Source organism: Xenopus tropicalis, chromosome 3, assembly GCF_000004195.4.
Source record: "Xenopus tropicalis strain Nigerian chromosome 3, UCB_Xtro_10.0, whole genome shotgun sequence".
NCBI lineage: Eukaryota > Metazoa > Chordata > Amphibia > Anura > Pipidae > Xenopus > Xenopus tropicalis.
In genome coordinates this window covers 89,038,180-89,060,058 of record NC_030679.2, presented here as the reverse complement: position 1 = coordinate 89,060,058, position 21,879 = coordinate 89,038,180, and the positions used below count along the sequence as shown (strand labels likewise).

Sequence of the window (21,879 nt, the reverse complement as noted above, 5' to 3'; positions counted from 1 at the left end):
ACCAAAAATATATTTATGCATTTACATGGAAACACAAAACAAAGTATAATGTAATATGATATATGAATAAAGTCTGATCAAGCAGGACATAATCCCACAACAGATCTCACCAAAACCACATTATAACAAAAGTCCCAAAAACAATGTCCCAATGCGCATTTGCCCATAACATGGGCTCCTTCAGTGGCGCAAGAATGAAAGTGGGTACACAAGCTTATCTCCCTTAAAGCTTTTGTGCCCACTTTCATGTAGAGCCACTGAAAAGTGAGCCTTTTATTCTACAAAGCTTATACCTATACATTTATACCTCACCATCTATTCAACAAACTGCATTTCAGTAGCCCTTTTATAGACAAGCCTAACAAAAACTTGCATAAGCAATTGCTGTGCCTCATTTGCTTAACATTTGTTACACAGGGTATATGACCAGACTATATGAGTTTGTGTCCCATTTCAGTATATGGTGGATGTGTTCAGGATAACATTTATGTAGAAGCTCTGAAGTAAGGTTTTAGAAGAATCCTTCTTTTACAGTTTTCTGCCCAGGCCAGTTTTTGCCAGATGCAGTCTTACCCCACCATCCAGATCCACTCCATCCCCACATTGGGTGCCAAAGAGAAACGTTCATACAGAAGCCAGTAGGGCTGTGTACAGTTTTTTGCTGAAGCACACAGTCCCGTTAGCTTTTGTTAAAACTATTTTAAGGTATGAAAACTATTATCAGTGTCAGAGATTGGGGTCAGTACATATTTATTTACTTATGGTCACTGCAGGGGTCAGCAATTTTGGAGTAGAAGCTGAAGAAAAGGAGGGGGAGTTCCGAAATAAGGCTTTTACTTTGGTTTCACTGGCTAAGCAAAGAGCCTCAACTGGATCACAATAATTCAATAAATGGTTCCTAAAAAGTCTTGGAGGTCAAGACTCTGGCCTGTAATCATTTACATCCCAAAATGTGGGCTATACAATATTATATACATCACAAACTGTGGAGAAAAGATGACCACAGAGACTTCCACACCAGCCACCATTTTCAACAATGATCTTTTGCTGTGGTCTTTGACTTCATATGGATAGGACAGCATAAGGACACTTGATATTCAAACTTACCATGCTACATCAACATCCTATAGACTACACCAAAATTTAAGAATAATTCCTCTGAGCCACATAAATATATACTACTTCTATCATCATGTAAGCAACAGGGATAAAAATTAAGAAGTGCACAGACCAATGATTAACTAGTTTACCAGGGGGGAATTTCAGCACTCTGTTCACTTGTACAGAAATTATTATGGCATATTCATAAAAAAAACTAAATAAATATGCCTTTTAAAACCTACAAGTGTATAATGCTATTCTTTATTATTGAACAAGAGACAAAAAGTAGTAGTTTAACTATCTGTGCCTTTAATTTTCCATACAATTGCATTGGAAAACATATCATGACAAACTAGTGGTAAAAAATAGGAAGCACTTGCCATTCTGGAATCTTTTGTAAAATGGTTCTCGACGAACACGAAACCTCACTGCTGGCTCTATCCTCCTGCTCCATAATCGTCACAACATGCAGGCAACCCAAAGTTATACTTATTTATTTGTATCTGGAATATGGGAGGAGAAGTATCACTATTACCATATATTCTTCCTGATTAATAAACATAACATGTATAAACATGTCCTTCACCCAAAGGACAATAGCAACAGTGAATTTGGTTGTTGTGTCTGTTGCACTGTTTATCCTTGCTAAAAATTCAGTGAAAAAACTTCCAGAAAACTCTATGGCTCCCTTCAGAAATGCAGTTAAAAACCAGAAATGTAGTTAAAAACCATACACATGCAAGTTCTTTTTCAGGTGAAAATCATGTAAAAATCACCCAAACTTGTGTTTTCATGTGTAAAATCACCCTGTGTGTCACTGCCCTAATTGTAATCTGTATTCACTAAAGGTACAGATTCGTTATCTGCCGATATGGGAGATCTCCACAAACAATAAAAGCAAAGTATTCTGCCGGTAAGTTTTAAATAAATGCTTCTAAAATAATGTTATTGGGGGGACAACAGTTTTTTGTTTTTTTAAGTCCTTAAAGTCCTCACTGGCACTAGGCTGTCCACACCTGTAGGGGGCTAGTTTTTATTTTTCAGGGTGAAGACACACTGTGCTACTAGTATCAACTACTTTTTCAAGGTTACTAAATGCCAGAAAATACCCTGCCACAGATAATACGGAGAATTGCCTCTGTTAAAACACACAATTATCAGTAAATGATCAGCATTGTCTTTTTTTAGTAATTACGACAAGTAGCTGCTACTAGTAGCTCCGTGTCTCTTCACCCTTAAAAAAAGGCTATTTTTTCCCCAATCAGAGTGTGGGCTCTAGTAGTCTGCACCTCTGGTGGGGGAAGCAATTTTAGGGCAATAGGTGTCCTTTAATATTCAATTATGTGTGTTTGAGCAATTAAAGACATGACAGTTAATTTTATGCTTCAGCAAGTTGCAAAAACCTCACTATTAATAAGTCAGTGAGTCAATTGCAGGGGCATATACGTACTTGGATCCTGTGCTACCCTAGGTAGTACAGACCATGTATGTGCCAACTGCGGAAGAGACAGCTAACCTTTTCTCAGCTCCACTGGTGAGTGCCATATTTAGCAAAAAGTGTGCAGTGGTGGGCTGTGGAAGTTTTATAAGCCCCGTAGGCACACTCTCTTGGTTGCAGATATAGTAAAAAGAGCTTTGCACAGGAGTTCATGGAAAAAAAAAAAAGGGGGGGGCAAGATGGCATGATAAATGCCTTGATTTAAACAATTATTTGCTTTCACTAAGTGGGGCTTTCTGCTGCTCTTTCAGCAAAAACTCCAATACCCACAATGCGTTGTACACATGATTCTCCATCATGTCTATTAATTACAGGATATGCAATGCATTGTGAGAAACAGAGCTGAAGGAGATCAAAGGCTACACGGGCAGAAAAGCATACAGTCGGGAATGGCGTAAGCGTTTCTACTGCTCCTGGTTTTGACAAATTTAGCTTAGGAGGACAAATGAACAGACAGGGACAGATACTTCTTTTAATAGCAAAAGTAAAACAAAATAACATTAAAAATGTGTTAAAGTAATTCTAAATATCTGCAGTATACCTTCTACATTAGGCAACACTATTATTTTATCATATAAATGTAATAATGATAAGTCACAATTTTATACATTAGTTGCATTAGTCAGAAGTTTAAAGTTCTACTGAGCATAGTTCACAAATTGAAGTGTGAACGAAGTACATTGTAAAGCAACGGTTACTCTTTGATATATAGTTACTGAACCTCATAGGATACTTTGTAAATCCTGCAACTAATGTATCAAATTGTAGTTTAAAGTTTAGTTAGTGACCAGACATAAGTTCCCCATACACGGGCCGATTGTAGCTGCCTATTCGGCAGCTTATCGGCCCGTGTAGGGGCAGAAACGAGGGGCCTGGCCGACCGATATCTGGCCAATTTCAGCCAGGTTAGAAAATTCAGTCGGATTGGGGACCGCATCGGCTCGTTGATGCGATCCCCGAACCAACTGCCCCATTGCCGCCGTTAGAATTCGATCGTTTGGCCCTGGGGCACTGAAAACGCCTACATGTTACCATATATCGCCCACCCGTTGCAAAACTCAATAAAAAATGTATTTGAATAGAAAACAACCCCTTTTAAATTTTCTTTATAGATATTGCTTCTTGGATATTCTTATATAACTTTATAAAATAGAATACAGAATATGTGTAATAACACTATGGGGCAGATTTATCAAAATGTGAGTTTAGAGCTTAAGACATAAAAACTCACCCAAGTTCTATTCATTCCTATGGGATTTTTAGAAGTGTATTTATCAATGGGTGAAAGTTAGAACTCACCATTTGATAAATACACTTCTAAAAATCCCATAGGAATTAATAGAAGGTGAAGGAGTTTTTAAAGGTCTAAACTCACATTTTGATAAATCTGCCCCTATATATAGAGACTTTTTTTTAAAAAACAAAACAAAACATATTAACAGTCTCCAGCTAGATTTGTAGAGACCGTGGATGGAACAGTAATGGAGTAAAGCTTTCAAATTTAATTTAAGAAAATCAAAGAAAAAAATACAATACGAATTACAGCAATCTATAGATTTATTTTATGATGCTTTTAGGCAGCAAAAATCAATTTGCAAGTCTCCATACTGATCATGAAGCATTTTTTAGAAAATATATATGACCAACATATCCTGCTCTTTTAGGTACTAATTCCTTCCAGGTGAAATCCTACCAACCATTATGTCGAGTCCACAGATAATGTGTATGTGTCCATTATATATATCAGATAATGTGTTTCTCTATTATACATATATGTGTGGGACCGGTTATCCAGAATGCTTGGGACCTGGGGTCTTCCAGATAAGGGATCTTTCCGTATTTTGGATCTCCATAACGTAAGTCTGCTAAAAATCATTTAAATATTAAACCCAAAAGGCTTTTTTTGCCTCCAATAAGGATTAATTATATTTTAGTTTGGATCAAGTATAAGGTACTGTTTTATATTTTCAGAGAAAAAGGAAATCATTTTTAAAACTTAGAATTATTTGCTTATAATGGAGTCTATGGAAGACAGCCTTTCCCTAATTCGGAACTTCCTGGATACCAGGTTTGCGGATAAGGGATCCCATTATATATATAAAAATATAAAAAATAAAAAAAAAGTATGGTGAAAAAGAAATACAGTTAATTTGTTATTCCAATGTTCCACTCTTCCTTGAGACCTTTGGCCAGAATAACAAAAACTTTATTTCCTTTTCACCATACTTTTAAGGCCTGTGAGTGCCCTGCTTTATATGACATTCTATATAATTTGTCTTGCAAAACAGTAGCAAAAGAACCATCTCTAGAAATCAGTCTGAGACTTTAGAAAAAGTCAATGTGAAAGGGCAAACTATATTATCTAAAAGTTCCTGTAGCTTAAAGGGCAATGTCATGCAGAGTGATTTGTTGTGGTAAAAAATGCCCCAAAATTACTTATCATAGTAGGTAATGTAGATCACAGGAGGCAAAACACTTAAATTACGTAACTGCCAGAAAAAGCCATCTTAGGGTCATTTTGTGATACTTAGTAGTTAGTTAACTATTCTGATGTTACTTTTCTAGGTCTATATACAATGAAAGGGGTGGTTTGACCTTTAAGTTAGCTTTTAGTAAGCTATAGAATGGCCAGTTCTAAACAACTTTTCAACTGGTCATCTTTTATTTATTTTAATTATTTGCCTTACAAATGGGGGGCACTGACCCCAGTTAGCCATAAGCTCCATGAGCAACAATAGCTACAAATTTACTTTATTTTATTAATTTTTCTATTCAGGCCCTCTCCAATTGGTATACTGGGCTCTCATTCAAAGCACTCCCTGGTTGCTAAGGTAGTTTAAACCCTAGCCACCAGATAACTGCCAAAATTCCAAACTGGAAAGCGGTTGAGCAAAAAGTAATTGGAAAAAAAAGAAAAGAAACAAAACATAAAAAATGAAGACCAGCTGCAAATTGTCTTAGAGTAGTGCTCTCTAAATCATACTAAAAGATAGCTATAAATGGTTTATTTACCATTGAGTTAAGTCAATGTTACAAGAAGCCTTTGGCGCCTGTATCAGCTGAAAAAACTAGCAAACTTGTCAGGCAACTATCACCTGGACATGTGACAATGCATGTGACAGCTGTTTTTACATATACTTACATAAGTACAAAAAGTAATTTTTCAAGGACTAAATTGCAGCAGCCAAATGCAAAAATGCTAGCCCTCATATACGATTTCTCAGCTGTAAGCACATTTTATTTTTCATATGTGTATGTTGAATAGAGCATCCTCACAAGTGGAGGGTATGCTAAAATATTTTTATTTGGGGCACAAATCTCATAGGGATGCCACGATACAAACAGGTTACAAAGGCAGAACACAGACTCAAATATAAATACCCCCTGCATAAAGTACTTAAAGGTGAACTAAACCCTAAAAACAAGTATGGCTAAAAATGCCATATTTTATATACTGTACTTCTGCACTGCCGTTTCAGCATCTCAATAGCAGCAATGCTATCCATCTTAAAAAGTGTCTGCAACATTCATATGCTCAGTGTGCTCTGAGCAGCTGCTGAGAAGCTAAGCTTAGGGACTGTCACAAATTATTAAGCAGAAAATGAGGCTGGCCTGTCAAATCAACTGATGCTACAGGGCTGATTGTTAGCTGATGCTAAGCTGCCATGTAGTAATAATTTGTATTATTTATATTGTGACATATATATTCTTTACATACAGTATACTGTGCGCATTGGTCCCTAAGCTCAGTAACCGACAGCAGCCCGGAGCATGTGCAGTGAATCAGCAGAAAAGATGATGGGGAGCTACTGGGGGCATCTTTGGAGGCACAGATCTTCCCTGATAAAGTGCTGTGATTGTCTTGGGCTGGTACAGAATAATGTAATGTACAATATTTCTGCCCTAGTTCTTTAGATAGGCTATAGTTCTCCTTTAATAACTAGTTTCTCTATAACATGCATTTTAATTATTGGGAGATGAGGGAAGAAGAAACCCCCACAAATGGGAAAACATACATAGAAATTATGCTGGCTAGACTCACAGCCAAGACCACACAGCTGTCAGGCAGCAATAATTTACTTTGTACCATTACCTGTTTATTTAAGTCCAACACTCCCTAAACTAAAATCTCTGAACAAGCAGTGGTTACAACATGTTGCTCATCAACCCTTTGGATGTTGCTCTCAGTGCCCACTAACCTGGTAGTTATTTTTGAATTCCTGACTTGGTGGCAAGTTTTGGTTGAGTAAAAACAAGATTTACTACCAAATAAAGCCTCCTAATAACCAGTCTTGGCTCTTATTTGGCACCTCCATGAACTTCTAAGATGCTTGTGTTGTTCTCCAAGTCTTTTTACATCTGCTTGTGGCCCACAAGTTAAAAGTTGGGGACCCTTGCTCTACTGCATATAAAGCTAGCTGCATAACGACTAGTTTTGGACTATTTAATATGCATGGCCAAATAATGGTTCAGAGGCCTCAAAAATGGACTTAGGGCCAATCAATTTGTCTGAACATTGCAACATAAAACAATGTCCTCATTAGACAGTTATGTGCCATTAGAAACTTCCTCAAGTATTGGGTCTTTCCCACCACAATGACAATGCCACTCCCTAACTAATCTTCATATTTTCTGCAGCGTAAAATATATGAAATAGATTTCACTGCAGTGTATAACAATACCGAAGCTTGTTTTGTCAATACTTTGAATCGTTTACCAATATCACTTGCATAGAGGTCTTTATAGGAAGATAATACAGATGAGCTAAACTAAATAAAAAAATCCAGTAACATGTTTCAGAGCGACTGCAGAAATACATCTAGATTTAACTAGTCACAGCCTCAAAAACAAACACAGTAAGCAAAGGAAGTAATGACCATTACAGTTTGTGAATTATAACTACAGTGGCTATACAGTGGCTAGTGAGGCTTTCCTAGGACTAAGTAGCTTTATATTAAGAAAGGCGCTTCTTAAGCTGATGTCCCACAAAGAGATTAGATCTCCTGCAGGGGAAAGCTACAAGCGACTTCTGAAAACCAAAGCAATGTGTAGGCCTTTTTACCGGCGATTCCTTTCCCTGCTGGCGTTGCAAAGGTATTTGGCAGAGATTAATTGCCTGTACTAGCAGGGTTCTATTGCGGCCAACTAATCTATATATGGGACATCAGTCTTAAGATGACTTCCTAAATCAAATATAAAACAAAACAACTATTTATACATTATACAGTCTAACCCTGTTTCATCCTTGTTCATTAGCAACATACTTCTGCTGAACGGCAATTCTTTCTTATTAATCTTTATCTGCTACCCTGAAAAAACGACACAAGTTACCACTGCTAGTAGGACACGAGTTTAAGGTTTAAGGGCAAAGACAAACGGGGTGATTAGTCGCCACAATATTTTAAAACCCAAGACATTTTTCAGTGGCTGATTAGTATTTTAACAATTGCAGCAACTAATCGCTCTGTCTGTCTCCACCCTAAGAACTGAACTACAGATTTCATTAAATTAATTCCCATCCCACAATTCAACCTGGAATACAGAGTTAGAAATCTAAAAATGATAAAACACACATAATAGGCAATACTATAAACTCTTACTTGTAGGTGAGACCATCTGAGTTAGCAAACAGGTGCTGGGCAGTGAGTCCATCCTCAGGAACATAGCCAGTGCCCCCACTTATAAGATAGTCTGCCATGCTGAAATAAGAGAAGCAATGTTGAACTTAGAATCAAAATATACACATGAGAGTCAAATATAATAACCCACCTGAAGGGCAATTCAACACGAAAGGAATAAGTGTGTATAATAAGTTAATAGCATCAATTGTGTTAATATTTTAGAGATAGAGCAATTGGTTTGTGCCTCATGGAGTAGATTGTTAACATGTGTTTATACACTATCACATATTCTTTTGCTATTATACTCTTTGGTGTTTGTTTTTATCATAAAAAAATATTTTTTTGCGTGTCAGTCTATACATGAAACCTGTATATGTAAATTGGAGTGATTTTTTTTGTGGACTAGTTCCCTGTGCAGTAATAATAGACTTCACATTTCCTCTGTGGACAATTAACATAAGGGTTACATATACATGCAAAGAGTTTATATTCTAGCATTTAACTGTTTAACCCATTCACAGTCTAAAACCTTCAATAACTGATTAAACTAGGCATGAGATAAATACAGAATGTTTTAAATCTGTGCAACTTAGCAGTGCCTTCAATGAACAGCTAGTATAGGTTACTGCATGCACAGCATATTCATTATATGCATGTCTGTATTTAGGTCTAGTTCTCTACGCATTTTTGGTCCAGCACAGGAATAAATACCTATGGCTTTTAAGAAGACACATAACATAAGTGAGAATTCCTCTAATTTTGTAGGCATAAATGAATATTATATGGTGCTGGTTTCATTTATGACCATGAGGGATGGGCGTGTTCTTGGAGGGGAATAGCCAATCACAGTTCTGCAGTCACACAAGCAAAGACAGGTTTTAGTTCCACATCAGGTCAGCCTAGCTACTGATTGGTTCCTCTCCTACCATGCAGTGTTCTACATGCTCCCAGCTCCCCTGCCCAGCCTGGAAAAGGAGGCAGCAGGAAACTGAACAGACTAGCAGGGTTTTCTCAGCACATTTCTTCTGCATTTAAAAGAGTATATATATATTTCTTTACACAATATGTTTACTTTAATCAAATCAGACTGCTATTGTTGTGAAAGAATAAAAACTGCACACCTGGTTTTCTCATAAGGCTGTAAATCAAGTTCAAAATCTTACTGTTCAACCAAAAACCATCACTACAACAGCTTGTGTTAAAGACTGGGTAGACAACTGCCTAAAATTTGGCTTAAAAACAAGTTTAAAGATATAGTCAGGCCCAATAAAATCAGAGCAGCAGAATCAAATTGGCAAATCACCCAATACTGCCTAGTCTGCAAAGTATTTAGTGAGAGCTAAGCATACATATTATTATCTCCAATTACTCGCCTCAGCAGAAGTATCTCTCTTAACTAAATGGAAACCTGAATATGAACCATTATTTTTATATTGTTTTATATGGCGCGTGCATGAGCAAAGCAACATGGCAATCTACTAGTTTAGAGAAAGTCAATACTCTGTGCACACAAGCAGTTTCCTCTTGAAAATCTTGATATTAATATATTAACTGAACTACAGCTTATTTCTACTTTGCCATGCGAATGCAACAAACCAGGAATATACTGCTGGCTTTCATACTAAATCTGACACTGATCGAATTCTACTAAATGTAAGCTTAAATAATAAAATATATAAACAGAAGACTTAAGCCAGTTGTGTTTTCCTGTCATGTTGTGCCTAGGGGTTTAGTTTAAAAACAGTTACAATTATTACTATATACATGTCAGTGGAGTCCAAGACAAAAATGCTATTTGGTTTAAGATGAGGTCAGGTTATTTCCCAAAGAAGATAGGGCAGACATGATGGGTTAGAGACTATGGCATGCAAATACACAACGAGCACAGGAGTACGGCAAGCGCAAAAGGACACATCGAGAGTAGCGCTCTGGATAGGCTGTTACAGCCAAACTACAAAGAGGCGTATAAAATAAGGAGTAAAATAATGGATGTGTATGTACTCAGGGGGCCAGCTGCGCCTTAAGACCCCACCATCTGTAGTGCACAGGCAACTGAGTGATACATGCCAAACGCAATTAAATCTACAGCGCCGCAACTTCAAGGTATATTAAATAAAATAAACTACAGCTCCCATAATCCCACCGCAATTTTAATGTCTGCTGAGCAGCCTGGGAGTTCTAGTCCTGCAGCCGGAGAGAAGCAGGTTCCAATCCCCTGCTGTATCACAGACTATCGTTGCTACCCGGCCTTACCACCCTACAGACACTCAGTAGATGAGACTAAAACATGCAGGTGGTTGCACATTTTCTACCGGAAGCCACTGCCCTTCTCCCTCAAAGGGAGAAATCTTGCGCCGTATCGGTGTCCGGACTGGTGTTTCTGATAAATTGACAAATAGCACAGAGCACCGCCTGCTATACCAAACAACGTAGCAAGGGCCGAGTCTGGGAGGAGCCAGCAGCGCCCCGCCCTTGACATACACGCACCAGACCCGGAGTGTGGGAGGATGGATGTCGTTTCTATTAGAAATTTCCACAGCGGGTACTTTAACATTGCAGACGGAAATAAACCACAACACCTACTACTCAACAGCGGGCAGGGTCTGGAACCTACAAGTACAACCGCTTATTAAAAGCCTTCGAAACACTTCAAGTTCACGCTAAACTGAGTAGCCATGCAGATAAAAGATGAGTTCGTTTTATTTTGAAAGAAAAGAAAGGGACCCTAAATGATATAAGCGGTTCAAAGCAGAACCCAATGAAAACTCCCGCCCCGCTGACTATAGCTCGGCACATGCGCAGTGACGCGTCCCATTGCCGGAGCCACGTGGGAAGCGGAAGCAAACAGTAGGAACACGTGGGTATGCAAACACTGCAGCAGCTGAAGGGCCGCACCGCTTAGGGACACATACAGCCGCTCCCAGCGGCACCAACTGACATTATTTTAACGTTATTTAGAACGTCTATCCCAGCGCCTGGTAGGAGATGCTTGAAAAGCCCTAAGCAAATCATTTCAAGCCATAGCCGCCGCTACAGCGATTTGTAATGCTACAGTCGCGCCTTCCTCCCGAATCGCCGATGCCTTTTCGACATTTTTTACCCGAAAAGGCAAATCGCAAAAGGATCGAAAACCGACTCAAAAAATAAGACTTTTAACGCGCGCCCGTTTCCTGTACTTTCCGCTAGGTAAATATTTGTCATAGTTGCACAATGTAGCGCCAATGTGACAGCGGCGGCATTTTTGCTACACGTGTCTCAGCCAAATGCTTGCTCATTGTGATACAGTCTGTCATCTCCCCCCATTAACCTACCTGCGCCAACACTTCTCGCTTCTGATGGCAAGCTATGCATTTCCTCCAACTACATGCATTTCTAGCTCCACCTACCATTACCCACTAGCCCACGGATTTTTTCCAGCGCTGCACGACAGGAAGATGTTCTTGAAATAACAGTGATCGGGCTATTAAATGCAAATATTTCTCAGACAGACGGCAAAGTTGCAAACAACATGATTGCAGACAGATATCAGGAGAACAGTATGCATCTGAAATCTCTGCTAGCAATATGTTGATAATAAACCCTCAGGATTACAGGGAATAATAAACCCTGTATATTAGTAGACAAATTATGCTAAAATATATCAGCAGCCAAACCGACACAGGTTATATACTGGCCTAAAATAGCTTGTAATATGTTGTAAATTGACCTATTGGAGAATATTCAGTTGGTCTCATTTTTAAAGATTGTAGTTTTAAATAATTCTGACCCTCAAACCAAAAAGGCTCATACTCTATTATGTATGTATATAAAATGACAAGTAATTGTTTAGTTAAAACACTGCTGTAACAATTTGCATGTTTGGCCTTTGTTGTTCATTGGTATTGAGTCATGCTTAGTATTATATTGCCATCAAGATACAGTAAAAAATGAACTGAGACTGTTGAAACTTACTAACCATTTCAATAGTCTGATTTTGAAATCTAAAAAGCTTTGCCAAACTGGAAAATTATGCAATGTTTTGCCAATTTATTGACATCTGTTTAATAAAGTTGAGTCTTTGTTCTTGCATGCAAAAAAATTGTGAGTGGTATTGGTATATTGACGTCTTTACATTTCTTTTAAATAGAACCCCTTCATTCACACAGCTTATAATTATGTAGCCTGGTTTTGGGCATCAGATCCCCATTCTGGCGCATAAATAAGATTTTGGGATGATGCAAAACACAAAATAGTTCCCGTCTGCTTGGTGTGATTGTGAATTCCAAGACTGTAGGAAACCAGATTTATATAATTTATATAGTAAAGGTAACGTTAACTCCACCTAACACAGTAGAAAAGAATGTGGAATTATTTTATAATGTCTCAAGTTTCCTTCAAGGTATGGTGGTCCAAAAACCCAGGTCCCAAACATTCTGGATAATAAATCCTGTACCTGTGTTGTAAAATTTTGGACTACAAAGGCCAATGCAGCCTCACAATAGCTAAGTGGTATAGATTATTGGTATGTTATTCATTTTACAGCATTCAATTGTGTTAGGCTACTCATTATACATCATTCATTTGCGTCAGGCTGATAGTTACAGCCTGTAATATAATAATTGTGTAGCTTTGGTGTGTACACTCTTGTAATTTAAAGGAGAGACCTTGGTACAACTTCAGGTCTGGGATCTCAGAACAGAGTTATGTGGCTGCAATGAAAGTGTAAACATTGGAGTAACAAGGAACAAGTGGAGGGTTGAACTGATGTTTATATGGATAAGCAAATATCAACCCAGCCTAAAGTGTGTATATATATATATATATATATATATATATATATATATATATTTAATATTTATATATAGAACTATGAATTTGCTTTTTTTTTAATGATTGTTACCCTGATGGAGAGCATCAGGTGGAGCTGGGGCAGCATTGGTCTCAAGTCTCATTTATTCCTTACTGTTCTGCATACTAATCAAATTGACAGCATTATGATACCTACTTATTTTCTACTAGCTGATAGAGACAATTATATTCAATTTATATTACAAAGTGGTTTGCACTGAGTTGGTTTGGTTTCTAAGTAAAGATAATACTATTATATCTTAATATATTTCCTTTTTCTATTTAAAAAAAATGCCCCCAGCCTCTGGCGCAGATCTCCATAGGAAATCCAGTGACAGAGCTGGAGGGTGAGGGGGATAGGGGGTGGTGGGCCTTTGGCCTTTGTGGAAGTGACATCTTGGGCATGCTGCATGTGATGTCACTTCTGCAATGGCGCTGCACGTAAAGTCACACACAATGTAGGGGAGTGTATAGGTCTGGTGCCTAGGGCATCACCAGACATAAATATGCCCATGCATTTATGCCAAGCTTAAGAATATGGATCCCAATTAAACCTGCCAGGGGCATTATACAGAACATTAACATTCTGAAATTTGTTTAACTCTATAGGCCTTTTGCTCAGACAGGTACTTCAGTCACATGTAATATCTTGTTAATTTGCATTATACTTTGTCTACCAGAGAATGCTGTTTTACACTAATCCCTGGATATTATTCAACTGATTTCTCTGAAGGATCAGTAGATAAAAGCAGATATGTCAACCCCCATTTCTTTGGGAGTTACCTGATTTTGGGGCCTCTCCCCCAGTCTCCCGTCCCCACTAAGCGTTTAGGAACTTCATTTGCTCATGTGCGGGTATAATTTTTCGGCTTCAGCTGCGATTTGGCGCATCTGTGCAATGTCACTTCCGGAATCGTACATTACCACTTCCGCATATCGAAAATATTTTCGATTCAAATTGCATTCCCCCCCGATGCCCTGCACTTTAGAGTTGACAGCTCTGTAAACCTATGTTTTTGGCCTATTAAATGTAGGCTTGTCAAATCCCTGCCATAAAACAAGGCTAGTAGTTATTTTGACAGAAAGATTGTGTATCTGCATAAGTTCCTACATGAAAGCACACTCAATATAATTTCCTTTATGCATAGTGCAAACCATGTTTAACCATGTGTATTTTTTCCTTTATTTACATTTTTCCAAGGCTTTCACTCAGAAACAATGTTTTATTTTTACTGGGCTCTTTGATCGGATGCTTTTAATATGGCACATTTCTGTATTTTTTTTTCTAGCTTACCTTCTGAAGCTAAGGGCATGAGATAGAAACAACACTGTTTCCATAGATATACAGAGGAGCGGAAATCTTTGTATTTTCCTTCCTTTGTTATACTCTGGCCTTTCATGTTACGATTGGCCTCATAATTAAAATTTAACCAGTTAGCTGTCAGCAACATGGAATCTGACACTAAAGTCACAGAGTGCTAGAAGTGGATTCTACATTTCCAGGTTCTCTTATATTGACACATGATTAAAGTGTTAATAGCCTTTGAAATCTAAGTAGTAATTTTAATTATTTTCTATGAGAAAGGCCAGTTGAAGATGGCCTTATTTTAAATATATATTTAACCTGCAATAAAATAACATTTTGGTTAACCGAATCCCTTCATCTAAAAGATTTATAGAGCATTGCTATGAGAAAAACCTACAAGGGCTCAAAACATATCATCATATATTACTTGTTTTTATTTTTGTCACGTCTTTAATATCTAACTTCTATATTATCTTGGATGTTTGTTTCCATTCTTAAAATTTAACCTAGACAAAATATAATTCACTGTATTATCAAAATAATTCCTTCCTTCATCTGGAAAATATTGTAAAAATATACATTATCATGTAGAACATGACCCAGAAATATAAAATACTAGTTAATTTATCAATTAGTCTATTCAATTAAATCAGAAAGCATTGGTTGGCTTGGTTTTTGTTAAAGTAAAGAGGTGATATATATTTTCATTAACTTTGAGTATGCTATCAATATTATTTATTGAAACTTGGCATTACAAGTAGTCAGTGTCAGTGGTTTCTAAGCAGCACAGTGCATTTAGTCCTGAAAAATTACACTGTTTTTAAATCCAAAGCAGAGACAAACATTGTCAGTAGTCATTAAGGCCGATGACCATGAGAGATTAGCTGCCTGTGATTAATCTCCTCTGGCAGTGGCGACTAATCTCCTCTGAATGCTTTTGTACCAGTGAGAATAAAAATCGCCAGTAGGAAAACATATGTGTCGCTTCGGCTTTCCAAAGTCACCAGAAGTTGCCTTGCAACTTGCAAGTTAAAGTGACTTGGGAAAGAAGAAGCGACACTTAGGGCAAGGGCAGACGGGGTGTATTGTACCTGCCCAGGTGCAGGCACATGCAACTGTTATGGAAATTTCAGACACTGAAAGTTAAATAGGTAAGATTTATTTAACACGTACGTGGGTTCTGAACAGGGCCAAGAGACAGAACAAAAATAGCACAGAGTTTATATAGACTTTGTGACATAGTAGCATACGTCATAAGAAATGTATGAGCATAAACATTACCAGTGTTCGAGCATAGAAATATCTGTTCATAGCAGAGAAAAGAAGGAGCTGCTTTTTGCCAAATATGTGGTCAGGAGGGCCTGTGGGTGAATCTGCACACCCAGAATTTATTCTTTAGGTTTGATTCACTAAAGGTCAATAAGCGATATCGCATTTTTTTTTTGCGTTAAAATTGACGTGGAAAAAACGCGCAATTTGCTAAGGTATTATTGCATGCGTTAAGTCGCATATCGCATGCATTAAATAGCGCGCAACCAAATACGTTAATTTTAATTAGCGCGCAGAAATAATACTAACGCATGATTCACAAACACTTAGACGCGCTAAATATCGCATTAGTGTATGCAAAAATTAACACCTACTTGGGGCAGGCGGTAATTATAGAAAAGTACAGTTCATGAGTTTTGGCAACACAATATGGACTTTACAGTGTGATTTATTCAAGTATGTGTTGGCTGTAGAGTGATGCATCCTCCAGTTTGCAGGGAAATGGTAATTTACAGAAAAGTAGTTTTACGAAAGAAATGGTGTGTATGGCTAATATGGCGTGCATTTTTTCGCATGAGGTGACAATTTGTGCGCGCTGCATTAATTAGCGCGTTGCGTCAAATACCACACAAAGTCTTTGCGACTTAAATAACGCAAACAGCATCGCGTCTAAATTAACGCAAGTATCCTTTTAGTGAATCGTGCGTTAAGACGCAAAAAATTAGACGAGATAACAATACTATTAGTTTGTGCCAGCATGGTTTTATGCGTAACAGATCTTGCCAGACTAATTTAGCCTTTTATGAGGAGGTGAGTAGGAACCTCGATGCTGGAATGGCAGTTGATGTCATCTACTTGGACTTTGCTAAAGCGTTTGATACAGTACCTCACAGAAGGTTAATGATCAAATTAAGGAATATTGGCCTAGAACATAATATTTGTAATTGGATAGAGAACTGGCTGAAGGATAAAGTACAAAGAGTGAAAATTTTCTAATTGGACCAGTGTGGTTAGTGGAGTACCGCAGGGGTCAGTCCTTGGTCCTTTGCTTTTTAACTTGTTTATTAATGACCTGGAGCTGGGCATAGAGAGTACTGTTTCTATTTTTGCTGATGACACAAAATTGTGCAAAACTTTAAGTTCCATGCAGGATGCTGCCGCTTTGCAGAGCGATTTGACAAAATTAGAAAACTGGGCAGCACACTGGAAAATGAGGTTCAATGTTGATAAGTGCAAAGTTATGCACTTTGGTAGAAATAATATAAACGCCAACTATCTACTGAATGATAGTGTGTTGGGGGTATCCTTAATGGAGAAGGATCTAGGGGTTTTTGTTGATAACAAGTTGTCTAATTCCAGGCAGTGTCATTCTGTGGCTACTAAAGCAAATAAAGTGCTGTCTTGTATAAAAAAGAGCATTGACTCAAGGGATGAGAACATAATTTTGCCCCTTTATAGGTCCCTGGTAAGGCCTCACCTTGAGTATGCAGTGCAGTTTTGGGCTCCAGTCCTTAAGAGGGGTATTAATGAGCAACTAAACTGGTTAAGGGGATGGAAGATTTAAACTATGAGGTGAGACTGTCGAGGTTGTTTTCTCTGGAAAAGAGGCGCTTGCGAAGGGACATGATTACTCTGTACAAGTACATTAGGAGGGATTATAGGCAGATGGGGGATGTTCTTTTTTCCCATAAAAACAATCAACGCACCAGAGGTCACCCCTTTAGATTAGAAGAACGGAGCTTCCATTTGAAGCAGCGTAGGTGGTTTTTCACGGTGAGGGCAGTGAGGTTGTGGAATGCCCTTCCTAGAGATGTGGTAATGGCAGATTCTGTTAATGCCTTTAAGAGGGGCCTGGATGAGTTCTTGAACAATCAGAATATCCAAGGCTATTGTGATACTAATATCTACAGTTAGTACTAGTGGTTGTATTTATAGTTTATGTATGTGAGTGTATAGATTGGTAGGTGTGGGTTAGGTGTGCTGGGATTACTTGGATGGGTTGAACTTGATGGACACTGGTCTTTTTTCAACCCTATGTAACTATAAAATTTTTAACACATGCTATAAATAGCGCTTGTTTGAACGCACTTTAGTGAATCAGCCCTTTTATGACAGCCAATACCCAGGGTCTAATTGCACTCTGCATATTGCAGCGCACAACACCAGCGCACAACATCAGCAGGCAAGGTCCCCCAGGCCTGGATTTGTGAGAAGGCCACAAAGACCGGGCCTAGGGCAGCATGCCAGCATTCGTCCCTACAGACACCTGGAGCATTGGATATTTGAATCTCCTGTGCCCTGTGGGTGCCTGTAGGAACTGAGCCTCATTTACGCACAACAGGAACCCATAATGTGTGCGCATGCACATTCCGGTGGGGGGCCTTGAGGGTTTGGAGAAGTGGCTGGCAGAGGAGCACACAATTTGTAAATCTGCCACTGGTTTTCATTTCTGGCCTTTATCTATCACTGGACCCAAGTTTGTGTGTCCAAAGGATCCAGCACTGTGTTAATGGGAGTGGCTGTAGGTTTCTGCCCTCCAAAACAGAGTTCAGAGACCTGCAAAAGTTCATACAGTGTTGAACACAAAGTTCAAAAAAAAAAAATGGCATTGCCCTGTTTTTTTGCAGTTTGCATCCTGCTGTGCATGTCTTGAATTTCGTAGGGAGACCAGTACCAATGAGATCAATTTAAAGGATGAATATCACAAGACCAAAGTCTAATTAAATTTTTCGCTACAGGAAATACCTTATTTGTAGACAATCAGCTGATTATAGTTAGGCAATTTTCCTGTACTCTTGTGTTCTCTGCACATTGTGTTCAGTGTTTCAAAAAGCATTTAACTAATCCACAGTTTTTATGATCTCCGTGTGTTTCTGTTTTTACTTCTGTGATTGTTGGCAGCTTGACAAATTAGTCTTTAGGGAAAGAACCCATGGAGCGAGTAGTTGCTGATGAAACCATTTTACCATTTCAAGGCATGCTCTATCCTCTATATATACTTATTAATTTAATTTCCTAGACCCACTGTGCTATTATTATAGGGGTGGATAGATTCAAGTACCAACAAGTCTTAATAGATAAAATATTATTGAATCATATGTAGCACATTCATAATAAAGTGATATTCTAATGATATAATCACAATGTGTATTTTCAATGTTTTTTAACCAAAACGTTGTAAGCGCTGGATTATCTTTGAGCCAGTACTGTAGAATCCCCTTATATCAATTTATACTATAAATCATGGACACAGAGGACATAATGGCATGATACAGCCATTAAAAAAAAAGACTCCTTTCAGGGGAACCTACTAAAACTGATTGCACTTATTTGTAAAGAAATAGAGCATACATTCTATTAGTGTGGCTATTATGTTTTCATGCCACACTCAGTAGGGGAGAACTATAGCCTTTTAAAAACAAAACAATAATTTGCACTAGTCATTTGTATGATGTCTTGGTAGTTTATAGAATTTGCTGGCATATAATATGCATATACAGCACACTCTGTATATTCTGTACACTGTATACACAGAATCCCTTGACAGAACTGTGGACCCTTAAATATACAGACCAATATATTACTATAATATATGCTTATATTTTCTTTTCTGCCAATTAGCTAGCTTGTGAACACACCAGAGATAGTCCCAACAACTTTGATGCAAACAGACACTCATCAGCCATGTCAATTGCCAATAGTTTTCTGTGCTGAAAATGATACAGTGTAGATCAGGGGTAGGGAACCTATGGCTCACGAGCCAGATGTGGCTCTATTGATGGCTGCATCTGGCTTGCTGCTAAATCTTTAATAAAATAAATAACGGGGGGCGTGGCCTGCGCTCGGCGGATAGAAGCCTTCTCTTCATCGCACCCGGCATCCTTGGGACCCACCCTACCTTGCCCCTACGCTCAGCAGATAGAAGATGTGTTCTAAACCTTAGAACATGTCTTCTATCTGCCGAGCGCAGGCCACGCCCTCCTCTGCATCGCATCCGGCATCCTTGGGACCCACCCTACCTTGCCCTGCAGAATCCGCGATGAACAGCATTCTAGAGCAAAGACCTGTATCTTCAGAGCAAGTATCTTCAGACTGCTGTCAGTGACTATCCTTGCTTGCATTATGTCAATTCTAGGAATGCTCTGGGCGATAAAGGCTGCTGCCTGTTAAAAGTGAATTTAAATTGTACAGCTGATATTTATGAATATAAAGACATTGTTTCTGTCCATTGCCACAGTCCCACTTTATCAGTTTATAAAGTCATAGTATCAGTTTAAGTCAGGTCACTGGAAAATGAAGCTAATATATACCATTACATGACAAGGCATGACATGGCAAAAACTATTCTCATTTTAGTTTAAACAATGCACACTCACCCACCCCTTTTTTGCTTGATTAGAATTCTTGATAAAATTGTTCTTATACAAACCTTTTACTCATTTGTTCTTATGCCATGACTGAAAGCTAATCAAATTACTATTTACTCGTCCGTTTTCCAGCCAAGTTATTTTTGCATCACCACATTGTCCTAAACAGTATATGTATCAAGTTTTCAACCTTTTCCAGTCCAAAAAATTTAGTAATTTCCTGACCCCAAATGAGTTTAATATGAAAAAAAATGTAAATGCAGCAGAAAACAGTAACAGTAATCTTTTCCTTATATATTTTTTTTTTCAGTCTGACCTCACTAGCCTAATATTTTTATCATTTTCAAGGAGTAAGTTCCTGGCATGTTTAACTTGTGCATCTGTGAACACACTTGTTATGACTGGAACAGTACATCTGTAGCTATGTTTTCAGTTAGCTAATGAAACTCTCATAACATCTTTAGTGCTCTCTTCACATTGCTCATCTTCTTTATTATCTTTCTCCTCCTTAACTTGTCCTTGCCCTTTATCTTAACATGCTGCATCTAGCCGTTTGTTTCTATATAGGATGATCCATTTAGTCCAGACAGACCTTGACATTTTTACAATGCCTTTTAACTGTTATGAACTGTTGTAACTGTTAAGTACTGTACGGACTGAAGCTAATTGTGTGAACAAGTTTGTATCTACAACAATTTTAGAAAATAAATATATAATAATATTCAGAATATAATAACTGACTTTATGAGCAGAACTTTATTAATGTTAAATTAATTTGGCCACAGTCTGTGTTGCCTCCTAATTTTTCAGCACGGTAATAAATAATTGGGGATAATAAAACATAATAAAACATTGAGTGCCCAGATACAGTAACCCATCGCAACCAAACAGCAGGTAGCATTTACTGATAACCTGTAAAAAGCAAGCATCTTATTGGTTTTTACAGATTACTGCACCCTCCAATTGGTAATAAAAGACACTAAGTTTGTCCAGGTGTAGCAATCCATAGCAACCAACAAGGTGTTTTCAACATGTGACCAGAAATTCTGACCTACTGATTGGTTACTATGCTTTACTGCTTCTGGCCACATGTATTGCTTTATATTACATAACCCCATTAGTACCTTTTATTACAAATGTGGTTAGGTTATTGTAATAACAGGCCCCATATATGCTCCTGGTCTAGGAATCTTCCCCAACCATTAAAAAGTTGTTTTTTTTTTTAAAAATGAACCAGTATATACTACCTGCTGACTGGCTGCTTTTTACTAAAAAGGAGTAAATTTTACATTTCTTATTATATTCCCTCATACGCCAATGCTTTAACTATTTTCAGAGGTATTGCGAGGCGAAAAGTTCCTTGTTAAGGAGATAAGGAAATAGATAAAAGTTCCTATACCCCCAAAATTAATACTTAACCAACATATAAGTGGCCTATTAAAGAATCCTACCAAAGTGGAATCTATATATCCGTAAATACTGCCCTTTTATATCTTTTCCCTTAAACCACCATTTTGTGATGGTCTGTGTGCTCCCTGACAGGAAATAATGCAGCTCTAACTGTAGCAGGAAGTAGTGTGGGAGTAAAACAGAGAACTTTTTGGCTGATGTGACTTAACATATATGTGTGCCCTTGATTTGTTTTTGTGCATGGTGAATTGTATGATCCTAGAGGGTGGCCCTTAGTTTTTAAAGGAGAACTAAATCTTCTGTACCAGCCCAAGGCAACCACAAACCATTAGCAGAGAAGATCTATGCCTCCAAATATGCCCCCAGTAGCTCCCCATCTTCTTCTCTGCTGATTCACTGAACATGCTCTGTGCTGCTGTAACTTACTGAGCGTAGGGACAGACACACAACATACTGTATATATAGAAATATAAATGTTAC

The 21,879-nt window shown here is 38.0% G+C and overlaps 1 protein-coding gene across 12 annotated transcripts in view; it reads right to left on the bottom strand.

Moving 5' to 3' along the window:
• Window positions 1–21,879, bottom strand: part of impdh1 (IMP (inosine 5'-monophosphate) dehydrogenase 1) — a 77,501-nt gene that overhangs the window by 34,827 nt on the left and 20,795 nt on the right. For 2 of the 12 annotated variants that reach the window (XM_031897961.1, XM_031897960.1), the window contains exon 2: window positions 8,200–8,298. In XM_031897961.1, the coding sequence (XP_031753821.1) occupies window positions 8,200–8,298 (99 nt within the window). Of the gene's footprint in view, window positions 1–1,481; window positions 1,605–8,199; window positions 8,299–9,984; window positions 10,314–10,352; window positions 10,673–10,803; window positions 11,503–11,531; window positions 12,293–21,879 lie in introns of those variants that run through there. The other 10 variants (XM_012959105.3, XM_031897963.1, XM_012959104.2 and 7 more) reach the window with 10 other exon arrangements.